Source organism: Heteronotia binoei, chromosome 11, assembly GCF_032191835.1.
Source record: "Heteronotia binoei isolate CCM8104 ecotype False Entrance Well chromosome 11, APGP_CSIRO_Hbin_v1, whole genome shotgun sequence".
NCBI classification, from domain to species: Eukaryota; Metazoa; Chordata; class Lepidosauria; order Squamata; family Gekkonidae; genus Heteronotia; species Heteronotia binoei.
Window position 1 is genome coordinate 42,685,835 of NC_083233.1, and position 15,480 is coordinate 42,701,314.

The window sequence follows — 15,480 nt, forward strand, 5'->3', positions numbered from 1 at the left end:
AGAGTCTCAGAGCGGCTCACAATCTCCTTTACCTTCCTCCCCCACAACAGACACCCTGTGAGGTGGGTGGGGCTGGAGAGGGCTCTCACAGCAGCTGCCCTTTTAAGGACAACCTCTGCCAGAGCTATGGCTGACCCAAGGCCATCTCAGCAGGTGCAAGTGGAAGAGTGGGGAATCGAACCCGGTTCTCCCAGATAAGAGTCCACACACTTAACCACTACACCAAATTGATCTCTGTCACCTGGAGATCTTCAGCCACCATCTGGAAGTTGGTAACCCTACCAGTGCCTGAAACTAGCAAGGTCCGGTGTTGGGTGAAATTTCACCGGAAGGAAGCTCTAGAAATGGGGGCCACCGCTGAACAGCTCCTCCCTAGCCACCCACCTGAAAAATAGTTTTTATTCCACTTTAAATGTTATGTGCTGCTAGCTTTGAATTTTTGAAATATAATGTATTGTATTAAAACACAAAACATTTTCAATGGTGCAAGTGTACTATAAGTATTTTTAATGAAGCAAGCGCAGTATAAATATTTTAAATAGATGGATAAAAATAAAAATGCTGATGCCTTGTCCAGCAGCCGTTCTGATATTCTGAGCAGGATGCATTGGAATGCAGTGTAGATTTATTGCACAGAACATTGGTTCCTCTTTCAACAACCAGCTGTTTGTGATTAGGGATAGAACCAGGAAAATGTGGTTTGGTTCAGATTGTGGTTCATGGTGTGCCCAGTTTGTGAACCACAAACCATCATGAATTTTTAGGGGCTGAATGAACTGGTTCAGTTCATGAGGTTTGTGACCTTGTAGTGTCCCCTCCCCCAACATGCTAGAGACACCAAACTCACAGAGAATCTCTGGCTGACACTCCTCTACCTGCAGTCTAAATATGGTGAGGATTAGATTTACAGGATCTGAGTCATGACCTCCCAATGAATATGCCCCCAAGAAAGTGCTTTCTGAGGAAATTACTACCATTTCCAGGGGGCACCTTCTGGGGGGGGGGGATGTAACTCAGACCCCATAAATCCAATCCTCATTAAACTTGGAGAGCAGGTAGAAGAGATTCAGCCAGAAATCCTCTGCAAGTTTTGTGTCTCTAGCTTCCACAGAATCCATTCTATACACTCCTGAACTTGCAGATACAGGTTCAGGAGGTTCAGGAGTGTATAGAATAGATCCTGTGCAAGCTAGAGACATCAAAGTCACAGGGGACCTCTTCTGGATACTCCTCTCCATGCCCTCCAAGTTCTGTCTCCCGGTTTCTTTGAAGTTTTGGAAACATTTAGATGGTGCTGTCTGGAAATGTATCCATTCATGAAGTGCCACAAACCCCCACCAGCAGCTAGAAGGTTTATAGAAAGTTCATGCCAGTTGACCTGCCACAAACATCACTTCACAAACCACAAATGGACCAAAATTCATCATAAACATTCATTTGTGAGCCAGTTTGTGCTGATCCCTATTCATAATAGACTGATGACACCCTTGGTATCTGTCAATGTGTGAACCAGCAATTACTCTGTTACTCTCTTGCCTCCATGTGGAGGCAAGTCTATCCTCTTCTTGTCTTTTTGTGCCCTTTCGAAGGATGTGCCAGTGTATCTGCTGCGTTTGATACTGAAGGCACAGGGAGAGGTGATGCACAGGAGTAAGGATGCTGCAGAATTTCTCATCCCTGCTGGTCTGATTCCAAAAACCTCATTTTGACTATACTTCTCCCCTGTGCAAACTGAACTTGCAAGTAGTCACCACGTCCTGTTTCCTCACACCAAACATGCCCCATTAAAATTAAAGCACCTTCAATATTATTTCTCCATCCATGACATACATATGGTATATCCTGTACAAGTGCCCTAAGTGAAACCAACAAAATCAGGAACAAAACTGGGAGAATTTTTTTTAAAGCCTTGTGATGAAAAGAAAAAGAAACATAAACAGGTGGATTCCTACTTCTCAACCAATAAGGAAAGGCCATCTTTACCCCACCACCACAACGATAAGGAAAGGCCTGGAGATCCTGAAACCAAGATCCTGAAACACAGGACAATAGTCCTGTGCATGACTCTCTGTCTAGGCATGGTGCTCAACACCATTTTAAGGCACTTTGGTGCCTGAGATAGGAGACCCAAATTGACCCTTTCCTTCCCGCCAGTGAAGGAATGGGGAAGAATTTCATGCATGAACCTCATTGAAGTGAGTAGAAGCACAAAAGAAGCAATATTTTGCTTTGCTTCAATGGTGTTTGTGCAAAAGGAAGCATCTTGTGGATTGAGCCCCCCATAAGCCAGGTCTGTCTTCTCTAGCAATCCCTACAGAGCAGTCACTTTCTTGGCGGTAAGACAAATTGGACAGAATTGACTAGTATTCTGAGTAGAGCTGTTTAGGATGGTACTGTTAATGGCACAACAATTCTCTCCCCATGGCACTGACACTGCACAGGAGAAGTGGGTGGGCAGAAGTGGTCAACTGGGAGATACCATGGCACCTTCATCTCTCCCAGCCTTGGAGCTTTCAAAGGGACAGATGGCATTTCTAGGCACGGAATGTCTCCCTTGCCCCTTGGTATATTGCAGCCTGTTTGTCTTTCCACTTGTTTCCATCTTGTCCATGTTAGAAGAGTAAACCCTCAGTGTTGAAAGGCAAAAAGAAAGGTGTCCATGCAGTCATTACGACTGAACGTTTAGCAGCTGTGATTCTTGTAAATGTTGTCTACGATCTGGGTAGCATTTGCTGTTCATCAATAATTCAACTTAAACAAAACCAAAGCAGAATACGCTGTTTTGCCTCTGGAAAAAAAAAGAAGAAGAAAAAGCTATTTGAGTTGCAAAAAAACAAGAAGCATCAGACAGGCCTAATGCACTGAAGGATCAAGTTTCATTTGATGCTGGGGTGGGGGGGAGTGACATTATTCTAGGAGATGAGAAAATAAAACCTGGCATTTGCAAAATAACACATTTAGGCAAAATATCACAGGAGGAGTAGCACCAACCGATGTCCAAGAAATGGTGTGAGGATGCCAGAAAATGACTCTTCGAGGCTATGCATTTTTTATGATCTCTGAAAGTCGTAATGGTCTCCTGCTCCTAATGCCCATTAATGATCTCTTTATACCACAAAGATAGGCTTGATGTTTCTAGCCAGTACCTTAGAGAATACTTTAAATATGCCTCCAAACTTTTTCTGAGCCTGCTCTCAAATGCAGGCTGCCATTGTGAAGGGCAGCAGCAGCAGCAGCTCCTAAGGCAGCATGGCTTTGGGGGGAATGAGGAAGTCATACTCAGGTAAGATGAATGGAAGGAAGCAATGTTGGGGTGGGGTAATACTGGGGAACCACTTTGAGTTAAGGGTGGCTATTGGAAACCTGAAGGTGAGAGAGGTTGGTAAAGTCCACAATGCAGTTTTGTGTGTGTGTGCATGTGTGTGTCTTATCATCATCTATTTGATCTGGCAACTCCAGAAACAAAATCTTTTAAAAAGGAAACGGGAACTAAATTATAGTATAGAAGATACCTGTGTCTGCTGATGAAATGGGCAATTGTTTGCCCTGTATGTGTGAATGTGCTTTATATGAGCTGCGTGGAATTATTTCACTGTTTGATGAAATGTATTGAAAGATTTATCTCTACTGATAATGCACATGACATATGCATGCTGGAAATTATTTTTTAAAAGAAGAGGAGGGGAGAACCAAACTTCCAAATAATTTTTGTTGCTCCTAGACCCGTTTTATTGGCAACCTTCTCAACTAGGAAGAGAACCCCAACGAGTTTGATGGTAGCCACTTCAAAATAAGATGGCGTAAAATGAGATTGCCAGGTGTAAATTGCCATTTAAAAAACCTCTCTTTAAATAAAATTGTATCCAGACAACAGATTACGTTCCGCAGGCTAATGTTCCTTTGCATACCAATTTAGCAAAAGCTACATCATGGTAATGCATATTTCGTTAATGCGAAAGGTAACCATTTGACTAGGAGAAGTGATCAAATTACTGGCTGAACCAACGCCCTACAGCGGAGAGAGCTAAGCTGCCCCAGTAATGTCTGTGACAAGAATCTATCTCTGGACAATCACTGGGATATTTCCCCTTTTAAAATATTCTTTTCAAAATGGTTATGATTCTGACTTTTTCTAAACTTCAAAATGTATACAAAATATATTAAGAAAATAAAACAAAATGTATTGGCACATGGCTGAAACAGCAGAATTAAGCTGAAGGGTAGCATTGGATACCTGGATTAAACTTTGTTGGTTTGTTACAGCAAAAAGAAAAGTTGATCTAGCTGTCATTACATTAAAAATATCGTAAAGAAAATGAGGAATGTAACTAGAATACTTGTACTAGAGAACGAACGGTTTTAAAAGACCCAGAGTGATTATTTTAGCATGTTCTGCATATCCCTTGGCTAAGAAGATTCCAAACTAAATAAAAACCCAGGTACAATGTTATGTTCACCCGAAAGCAAGCCCCATTATATTTGGTGTGATTTCCATACAACTGAATGGTACATGAGTTTGAGCTGGACACTAGTCTAGTTTAAATTAACATTGCTTCAAAACCACCAAAGAGCTTTTCTTTTTTCCATAGGCTGATTTGTTTCCCTGTTAAGGCCAGTGAATTTACACAAGCAAATGTGAATCATGAAATCATGTGAGCAGAATCCCAGTGGTAAAGCTCTTTCTGGACTGTGCCACTTTAAGCACAGGTGGAGGAATCACATGATTGAATAAGACTGGTTTTTAAAAACTCCTTGCACATAGGAAGCTCGCTTGTCAGGGGAAAAAATCTCGCTTCTCACTGATATGCTAGTTTTCTGTGTTCAATGAATTTTTAGATAAGGAAATATTTAGCTATATAATCCCTCTGTTCAGGTGTGAACTGGTAAGTCTCAAAGTGAGTGCACCAAATGTTCCTCCCCAAATATGTAGATTGGCTCCCGAACAAAACCTGCTTTCCACTTTAAAATGTTTTCCAGTAATGTGACGCACCGCAGATGGGGAAAATTGCAAAGAATTCTATCACTGACCCTCTCTCCTTCCTTTCCCACAATGTTCTTTGCAATGGTTATATATTTCAACTAATCATAGAGTTGGAAGAGGCCATATGGGCCATCTAGACCAATACCCTGCTCAGTGAAGGCCTGCCTAAAGCATCCCTGACATGTGTTTGTCCAGATAATCCATATAAGCTGAAACATTTGGTAGGCCAAATGAAAGCTTCTCTATAAATGCTGCAAGCTGAGTTGCCATTCCAGCTACTGAAGCTCTGCATGGCTCTACAGTAATAAAGGTCACCAGGTCAGGGGCTGACATGGACCTTAAAAGATCCTTGCAGCAAACAGAACCAAAATGGCCCCAATTTAGCAGTGTCTCAGGGGGCACAGATGCAGCTAGACCTGGGCCGAGGCAAAGATAACAATAAATTATCCAGTCAATGGGAATTTTCCCAGTTGGTTGAAGGGCCAGTCCACTCCAAACCTCACTTTGCATTCCTGGTGGAATATCTGTTGAAAATGGGGTTGTCTTTCTTGAGATCACATCCTACTCCCAAGAAAAGAGAATGGTGTGCGACCACAATGTGAGGCCTGGAAACAGCCTCATGCCATGTCTTTCTGAAATCACACCAATCCACTTCATGTTAACAATAGCCTCATCAGGGGTCGTTTTGTAGAAAAATAGGTGGTGGAGCTCATCCAGAGATTGTTATGCAGCTGCAATACTATTCAATGGACAAGGAGGTGGAACTCTCAGAAGGAGGAGGTGGAACTCTCAGAAAGGTTCAGGAGCTGTGCTCCTGTGAGCTCCCACTGAATCTGAGGCCTGAGCCTCACCTACCTCAGGCCAAGCTGACCAAAGTTAGATCATGAGGCAGGGGGAAAGTATGGCAGGCCTTGACATGGGTGGTACAGTAGGGAGATGTGGGCTAGAATTAATAATCCTCTGACCCTATCTGTGGTAAGAAATGGAGGCGAAAGGCTCACTCTTTTGGCTCACTGATCCCAGCAGTCATCCATGGGGTAGCATCCTCATCTGAATGGGCCAAACCCTCCATTATCATTATGCGCCATTATACATATGATTGAACATACAGTATATGTAAGCTTGCAATTGGTTGCATAACATCTGTGCACTTTGGATTAGGCCCCAACCACACTTTCCCCTAACATGTGAACATTTGCTTATGTCAAATGTCTAAGCATAGCAAGTAGGCAGATGAGGAATTGTCTCTCCCCCTTCTCCGCTCCATTCTATATGTAAGGCTAGCCTACTTCCAATATACCCCTCTAACCTTGCATCAAAATGGGGACTTTCTGGTCATATCCAAATTTCAGATGAATGTCAGGCCTTCAAGGGAAATGTTCATTCTAGCTTTCCTCTCCTTTGCCTTGGCTTTATCGCTTGAGAATATAAGCCTGCAGGCAGGACCCATTTAATTTTTTCTCGAGTGCCCAGTAATTTGGTGCTTATAAATATAATAGGTTTGTGAAAGTTTCAGATGTAGGCCGACTCCAAGAGGAAATTTGCATTGGACTTTTTTGAGTCTTCCTTCTCTGAAATCAAAAAGGAGGCATGGAATCAGAAAAGAAAGCAAAGAATGATTGGGAGTTGTGATTGTAGTTTTAATGTTGTTTTGGGGATATGGCTAGAACAACAGAATAGGTTCTTGCGGGGGGGGGGGGCGGGGAATGGGAGATGAGTTGAACTGTGCCAAAGATTTTATTATCCTTAGTATTATAGGCATTCCATTTCTGTGCTGAAGGATAGTGCAGGAATAAAATGCACTAGAACAGGGGTGTCAAACATGTGGCCTGGGGGCTGAATCGGGCACCCATCCCCCCCAGAGGGCTCCTATCAGGCCCTCAAGCAACTAGTTGTCATCTGCTTCCTTCTCCTTCTCTCTTTCTTCCTTCTGCATCACAGCTTGCTTTGCCAGGCTTGCTCAATAACACGGGAGCTACAGAGCAAAGCCTCTGTTTTCTCCATCGGCTAAGGTTCCTCCCTTGGGGAGGAAGGGGGGAGGGAGAGCTTGCTTTGCCAAGCTCTCTCAATTGCACAGCAGCACTACTAAACCAAGCCTCTCTTCCTTCTATTGGCTGAGGCTCTCCCTCCCCCACCGCCAGTCCCCTGGGGAAGGAAGGAAAGAGCCAGAGCTTCCTTTGCCCAGTTCCCTGGATCTCATGGGAGAGGTACAGAGAAAGCACCTTTAAGACCAACGAGTGCTAATGTTTGAAGCATGTTTTAGATGTCTAAGCATAGCAAGTAGGCAGATGCAGAATGGTCTCTTTCCCCCTACACCCCCCCACTCCAATACTATATGTAAGGCTAGCATACTTTAAGCTTTTTAAAATCTTTAATTGTGTTTGCATGTGTCCTTTATAAAGTTTATATCTCTGCTACCTGGCATTACATTTTATGATGCTCATAGCCAGACCTGACAAGGTCATATTTATGTCAGATCCATCCCTCATAACAAATGAGTTTGACACCCCTGCACTAGAATATATCTTTTAATTTCCCTTTGTTCTTAGTATATTCTATTGCTTTGATCTTTGGAAAATAACAATTATGTAATTTTCCTGTAAATATTTATATATATATAATGTTCTTTTGCAAACATTAGTTTACAAACATCCAATGGATTTTCTGATATGACGATGAAAGTAAGTAAATGAGGATCACTTTAAAGAACCTTTCTGTGTCAAATGGTCCCCCTTGGTAGCCATCCATGAGGTCAATCAATTTCCTTCATGCATATAAACAAGAAGCCTGAAAACGTGTATGATTTCCCGTTCTTTGGGTTATATCATCCCAACTTTCTAGTGTTTTGTTCCCAACTTGTGCTGGTCTGTGGCCACTATTCACATCAGCTGCTCTGTGTTTAGTGGTGCATTTTAATAGTTACTCTTCTGGTTCATTGTTTTTTAATTGCCTTTTCTGGACATTTTGGCTTTTTAATATTGTACACTGCCTTGAAGAACATGGTGTGGGAAAGCAGCCTGCAATTAAAGAGAGGGCGTTACTTAGGAAAGCCCTCGGTGCACAGAAGCACATGTGTGCCCAGGGTCGCAAGGGACTGAATTAACTGCACTTGATTGCAAAACCTGGAATGGGCTTGGCATTCTTCTTCTTGGCACTTGTGCAAATGTAACAATGATGATCCTGGGATGCTGCCAGCAGGAACAGAACCAGGCATCTATGCATTGTGAAGTGTGACTGTTGCCTCTTTAAGCTTGGAGAGCAGCTTCTCCAAGGGTATCCCTTTCCTTGCACAAACTCACAGGTCCTACTCAGAACCATCTATGCAGCTTTATAACTGCCCTCACCTTTGCAGGTCAAGGCATGCCTCTTTGGTCATGCAGAAGGACTCTCTTGCTGGGGAAACTGTTTCTTGGCTGCTTTTTCTCTAGGGGGCTTGAGGAAGTATATATAGATTGACTCCTTTTTAACCTTACATTTACCTTGTATAGTAAGAGACAATATAGGATAATGGCGTATGGAGCCTATGCAGAGATCTGAACTGAGCTATGCATATGCCCAAACAAATGGTCCCTCTGTTAAACTATACTAGTGCTTACTGTGTCTGTGTGAATGGTGTTATGGAATCTTACCTTCTGTGTGCCGCATGGATGTATATGTCATCCTGTCTGTATTGATGACCACTGAATCTGAATCTAAGCATTGCAACTGCTCAGCTTCTGAGCAACTATTGAAGAAAAGTCCCTGCATTCTGAGCACAGAACAGTGTAGCTGTTACACCGTGTAAGCCATAGCATGAGGGCCATTTCCAGCATGAGATGTTTAAGCCCGAGGCTGGCAAGCTGTGCTTTTGAGTTGTTTCATTCCAACTTTCTCAAGTTTTCATTGGAGATCTTTGGAATGACTCTTGGTTTCCCTCTAGAAAACTACTGTGAATGGTAGAAGAAACTATTAAGAACTTAGAAGCATCTATTGTCAAGTAGAACAGAAACCTGAGGATGTAACTTGGAGAACTGCAGAGGATAACTACTTGCTTTTGGTCATGTTTGAAAGCTACCAGAGGGATTCCATTGTCATGGCTTCGTTCCACTTTCATGGTTTCATTTTCATGGCTCCCAGAAACTCACATAAATTGCATTAGTTGAATTGAAATATACCCAGGTCTATTTGTACCACTGTTATGCTTTGTCAATGGTTCAGTGTCATTTAAGCCCCAGAGTTCAACATACACACATTTCTGCTTTAGGCCACAACACATGCTTTAGGGGCCACACAAGCATGCTTTCAAGTGAACTCATATTGTGTCCAGTGTGGCACATCATAGCACTGCTAGTCTTGAACTACTTACACGTTCTTGCATTCTTCATGTTAGTGGCCCCAAACAAGAAGAATGATATTGCATGTTTTGGTGATATTACAGGAAACAGCTTGGCAGTTGGGAGGATGTAATGATAGCACAAAACCACAGTGCTCATTGAGACATGCAAATCAGGTCATCACTGTTTTAGGTGAACACATAGGTGATTTCTCAAATGCATAATGGCAGGTTTTGGTACAGTCATCAGGAATAGATTTTGTGGAAATGCAGTTTTTGTTGTGTGTGTTTTTAGATGCAAGTTTTACTTGGCTTCAGCATTCTCCCCCAAAAAACCCCCAAGGACCATGTCTAATTCCCCTCTAATCATTACCTGCTTCATACGAACACATGAAGCTGTCTTCTACTCTAAGAGTATTGGTCAATGTAGGTCAATATTGTCCACTTAGACTGGCAGTAGCTCAGGCAAAGGTCTTTCACATCACCTGCTACCAGACTAGAGATACTGGGGGTTGACTAGCTATCAGGGATTGAACCTGGAACCTTTTGCGTTCAAAACCAGATGCCCTGCCACTTAGTTACAGCCCCTCCTTTGATTGTTCCAGAGCATGGGCTAAAGGCATAAGGTGTGCGACGCCAGGCTCAGGTTTTGGTGTGAACTTCCCTATAGATTCTTCCTTGAGTTCCATGACAGAAAAGGAGGATGTGACTGAAAAGCTTGAAATGGAAATCAATGTTCCCTCTGAGTTGTGAAGTCCTGTGAGCAAAAATTCTACCTCTTGAGCTACTGGCATTAAAGTTGTGAGCAACCAATTTGGCTACTGCATACATTAGTGTGCTCTGCGGCCATTCTTCCTGAACTAAGACAAAAATATGTGAGCCAGAGGCTAAGAAACTGTGAGCTAGCTCACACTAACTCAGCTTAGAGGGAACACTGGTGGGAATGGAAGTCAAATTAGCTATGCAAATATGCAGAGAATTTATAATTAAAACACAGGTCCTGGTCTCAAGGAGATTGAAATATTGTCTTCCCAGAAATCACCACACAGCCATATTTTTAAAATTTTGGAAGGTGAGGAAAAGGCAACTGGTGATGGGAGAGCCATGATGACAGGCCATCTGTGATGGTTGTTTGTTTGTTTGTTTATATCCTGCCATTCTCCCCAGGGGACAACCAAAGGGTTCTCACAACAGCAACCCTGTGAGGTAGGTGAGGCTGAGTGTGTGTTCCTGGCTCTTCCATGGCAGAGTGGAGACCTGAGCTCTTGTTTCCCCAGATCCTAGCCTGAAGCTAAAGCCACCCCCTTCATCCTGGTTCTTGGTTCTGATACAAGACATGAAGAAAAGGACCAGCCCAGCTCCACTAATCAGAGAAACCCCAGGCCCCCAATGAAGCCAAGAGGTAATAGATTCAGTAGCAGTGGAATGAAGTACTTCTTCAAAGCCACACAGCCACCTTTTGGAACTCACTGCCTCAGGATTTAACAAAGGGCCAGTACTTTAGATGGGCTTAGAGTCCATGAAGGAGAGTTCTGGGAGTGGCTGTTGGTGCGGGCGGCTGAATGGCTCTTCCATGTTCAGAAGCGGCGACTACCCGTTGCGGGAGGGGGAGGCTTTGGCCCTGGGGAGCCCGCTGGGGAGCCTTCCCGAACGTCTGCTCGGCCAGCAGCGGGGGAAACAGGACTGGGGGAACCATCAGGCTGGTCCTGCAGGGCTCTCCTGGGGCGAGGGGGCCTGCTTGAGAGGGCGTCGTGTCCCGATGCCTCTGTGCTCTTCACCTGCCAGTCTCCTTGGCCACTTGCCTGGCCGCACACGGGTCCGGTTGGTTTCCCACGACAACCCCAGTCACGTTTGTTTGGGTGTCTGCCTCCTGCTTGCCCGGGAGGCGGCGGCTCCGGCTGCTCCCCGGTTCCTCCTCCTCCTCCGACCGACGGGCGGCAGGGGTAAGGGGGGGGGGGAGTGAGCGGCTGCCTCCCCTGGCCGCAGCTGCGCCTGCCTTCCGCCGCCTCCCTCCCCTGCGCACTGAGCCCGCGCTCTGCATTGGGGAGGGGAGGGCGGCCGTGCTCGGGGGCTTTGGCGCGTCTTCGGCTCTCCTCGGCGGGCAGCAGAGAGCGCAGGCTCCGTTGCGGGTGCCGCCGCCGTCGACGGGCTGGGACGTCGGGCTGGCTCTGGGCAGCTGCGGGCGATGCGGCAGGCGCCGGCAGGGCTTCGCTCCGGGAGCTGCTGCGGCTGACGCGTCCCCGCCGAGGGGCTACTGCTGCTGCTGAGCTGCCGGCCGGGGCTCCCCGGAGGACTGGGAAGCGCCAGCCGGGCAGCTCGCTGCCTTCCCTCCCCGGCGTCTAACAGGTTGAGCGCCTGCCTGCCAGGCGTCCGCGGGAAGGAAGGAAGGCAGGAAGGGCGCTCCGGGCGAGGAGGAGCGCCGATGCTGGTGGCGGTGCGCGGCGCTGCGTGCGGCGCCCCCGTCGTCGAGTGACCTGTTGGTTCCTTCACCCTCGGCGGAGCGAGCAGGCGGCGACTGCAGCAGCAGGGCGGCCAGGCGAGCGGGGCTGGGCAGGGGTGGGCGAGGGGGAGCCCGGGCGGGGAGCCCCCTCTCCTTCTCCTCTCCAGCGCCAGAGAGAGCTCGCCCCGCCGCGCCGGCCTGCTGCCCGGCCGGCTCTTTTTTTCCCGCGGGGAGGCGAGAGCAGCATGCTGGGGGCACCCCCCGCAAGCAGCCCCCGCAGCCCCGCCGTGTGACCCTCCAGGGTGGCGGCCATGGCAGCAGCCATCGCCAGCTCCCTGATCCGTCAGAAGAGGCAAGCGCGGGAGCGGGAGAAATCCAACGCCTGCAAATGTGTCAGCAGCCCCAGCAAGTCCAAGACCAGCTGCGCCGACAAGAAGAAGCTCAGCGTCTTCTCCCGGGTCAAGCTCTTCGGCTCCAAGAAGAGGCGGCGGAGGAGACCAGGTGGGCTTGCTGGCTGGGTGGGTGCGTTGCTGCAGCTGCCTTCCGCGCCCCGGCTGCAGCCGGGGAGCGCTTTCGGTATGCAGAGCAGGTCCTCTGCTGCCGCCTCTGAGCTGGAGCCTCAGGAGCCCCGAAGGGAGTCCCGCTGGCTCTGCTGGGCAGGTTGAGGTGAAGCCCAGCTACAGATGGGACGTGGGGGGCTTTCCTTGCCCGGGCTCCCTGGTGGCTGCACCTTCTCGAGGGGGCATCTCTGGTGGCGTCTGCTGTGTGGGGGGCAAAGCGCGCTCTCGAGGTAGCTCATGGCCACCCTGTGTGCCTTGCACGACCATCTAGCGGAGGTGGCTTTGCGGGAGCATTTGTGCAAGTCTCTCTCCTGTTGGCGTTACTCGTGACCGCTAGATGCAGCCTTCGTGTACAGTGGGGGGAAGGACGGGAACACTGTGGTGCTCTCCTGTTTGGGAACTCCCAAGGGTTTGGGGAAAACCAAATGCTGGTCTGGTTGGACCTTGGGGGGATGAGCAGAGGAAGTCCTTGTGGTCTTAGGGTCCTCCCTTCATGGAACTTGCTTCTTCTGTGTTGGGTACAGCATGAATGTTGCTTGCCGAAATTTTCATAGGTGACATACATGCAGTTGGCATGCGTGGTACTGAGGGCCTCAGTGCAGTTTTTCTGCTCTTTCCCACACAGGCATCCCTGATGTGTGAATGTGCCCATAAGGTGTGTTTTTTCTATGTGTGACTGGCAGTTCCCTGGTGTGTATGGGGGATAAGACCAGCTTCTTTCCCATTTTCAAGAAAATACAGTGTAGGGATTAACCATTAGACAGATGCGCCTGCAGACACCTTGGCATTGTGTTTCTTTTGGCATCCAAATACTCCTTCATTACCTGAACTATACCCCATCCATCCTGGGGAAGCACAGGGCAGCGAACAACCTGCCGTTCCATTTTATTGCCACAGCAACCTTGTGAGGTAGGCTACACTGTGTGTGTGTGTGAGAGAGAGAGAGAGAGAGAGAGACAGGGCAGCAAACAACCTGCTGTTCCATTTTATTGCCACAACAACCTTGTGAGGTAGGCAACACTCAGAGAGAGAGAGAGACAGACAGACAGACAGACAAACAGGCAGACTGGCCCAAAGTCACTGAATGAGCTATGTGAATGAGCAGCAATTTGCACCTGGGCCTGCATGGTCTACCTCCAGTGCTCTGCACACTAAATTCATACTGAGTTTTAAAACATTTTCTGTTTTCCTAAACGCTCAAATCCCATTTCTCTTTTATGCTGCCTTTTATTTTATATATATATATATATATGCTTTCGAGCCTCAGTTTTCTCCCCTCCCCCTTGTGCTCACAAAAAAAATTGTTTTTGTACCTTCCTTCTTTTTTTAATTTCTGCTTCTTCCATACTCACCTATGTAGATGGGATAGAAAGTAAATTAAGCTTTTTCATGCGCACACATTTTTTCCTTACAATTTGCCAGGCTTCCTCTGCTTCCCAGATTCTCTGTTATTAATGCAGGGACATCTGTGCGCGTGGCGCTGTACAGAGGAGAGGACGACAGGTCCCTGCTTGTTGACGACAACTGTCGATTTCTGCTTTCCTCCTACACATACCAGCAATTGATTGGTTTCTCTCTCGGTCCACCCAACACCATCAATTTGATGGCAAAAGGCCTCTTCTGTTTTCTCTGCTGCACAGATAGACACCGATCAGGAAATCTGTCTGATGTTTTGATTTTACATTTGTTTGTGTCGTGCATCCTGATTAATTTCTCCGGATTCCCGCAAACATAATTTGAAGGATGGCATTTATTATTTTTTGAGCTTTATTCTGCCCTTTCCTACAAGGAGCTTAGTCTGACATGCAAGGTTCCCCACCTCACCCCCATTTTTATCCTCACAACAACCCTGTGACTGTCATGAGGTGGCCCAGTGAGATTCACGGCAGAGTCGAAATTTGAACCTGGGTCCTAGTCCAGCACTCTGTCCACTGCCCCGCAGTGTCATTATTTCTCAGTTTTTATTTCCATACCTGTCCCTACTTTGGCCATAGATCCAGAGCATCTGATGAAGAGAACTGTGTTTCTTGAAAGCTTATGCTACAATAAAACTATTTTGTCCCGATTTTGTCTCTGTTGTGAATGTCAGGTATGATCTCTCCTCTCCAACAACACCCCTGTTCAGGTAACGTGAGGTGAGAATAAGACTCTGGGGACTAGTTTCCCACTGCATTAGCTGTTTCTAAGTATTTAGAAACTATATTTTAAATCTCCCTTTTCTTCCACACAGTATAATATTGTCCTGTGTTATCTTCTCCACAGTTTTGTGAGGTAGCCTAGGCTGGAAAGGAGAGACTCGGCTGAGTGATGATTTCTAAGCTGCTCTCCGCTACACCACCACCCCACTCCACTCCCTCAGTGGATCTCTGCATTCATTCTTCTAGGTCTCTTCTCTTATCAACGTTTCACTTTTTGTAAGAATTATGCAGAAAGCGTAGGATTCCAAATAAGCCTAGGGGTGGATGGAGGAGGAGGAAGCCGCAAAATGCTCTAGCGCATTTCAGAAAGGGGGAAGCAAAGTTGTTTTACTTTGCCAAAAAAAGAATTCCAAAACATTGTCTGTTTGCTGAAAGCCTAAATGCTGTTTCACATATTATGTGGTGGAAGACCCATCTCTAGGTACACATATGCTGGCTTTGGGAGCCACAGCAGTCACCAGCTGCTTCTTGCGTGGGTTTCCAAAGGTATATGTCACGTTCACTGTTTGTCTCCTTAAGGGATACAGCTCACATTTTCTCCTTAAAATGTCATGCCTGCATGGTCCTGAGGTGACAGGCTTTCCAAACCATGAAGCGGCCAAAGCTTTTTGGCTGGCTGTTAGGAACTAGAATGTAGACAGGTGGTGAGTTTAATGTCCATCTAGTTGTTCTCCTGGCCTTCCTTCAGGGCAGATGCATGAGACTCCCTTCCTCCTCATGATCCTCCCTTTTTCCCCAGTCATACAACCCTGTGAGGTAGGCTAGGCTGAGAGTGACTAGAGCAAGGTCACCCACCAAGCTTCCTGGGTGAGTGGGAAGGTGAATGGAGGTCTTCACTGCCCTAGTTTGATGCTTGAACCACTCTGGGGAATGAGGCAGCTCACCCAACAAGACAGTTGGGTTTGCCGTCAAGAACTGGCTCCAACAGGAGAGGCAGCAAGTTCTGTTTTGGATGTCTCAGACATGCCCTTCCCTTCCAAATGCCTCCT

General features: G+C 46.7%; 1 protein-coding gene across 3 annotated transcripts in view; it reads left to right on the plus strand.

The window, feature by feature from the left end:
* FGF13 (fibroblast growth factor 13) overlaps window positions 1–15,480 on the plus strand; it is a 272,150-nt gene that overhangs the window by 183,559 nt on the left and 73,111 nt on the right. Inside the window, exon 1 of one of the 3 annotated variants that reach the window (XM_060249483.1) lies at window positions 11,946–12,234. The exons of the other annotated variants lie outside the window; for them this stretch is intronic. Within the exon in view, the coding sequence (XP_060105466.1) occupies window positions 12,045–12,234 (190 nt within the window). The 5' untranslated portion in view covers window positions 11,946–12,044. Of the gene's footprint in view, window positions 1–11,945; window positions 12,235–15,480 lie in introns of those variants that run through there. 3 annotated transcript variants of the gene reach the window in all.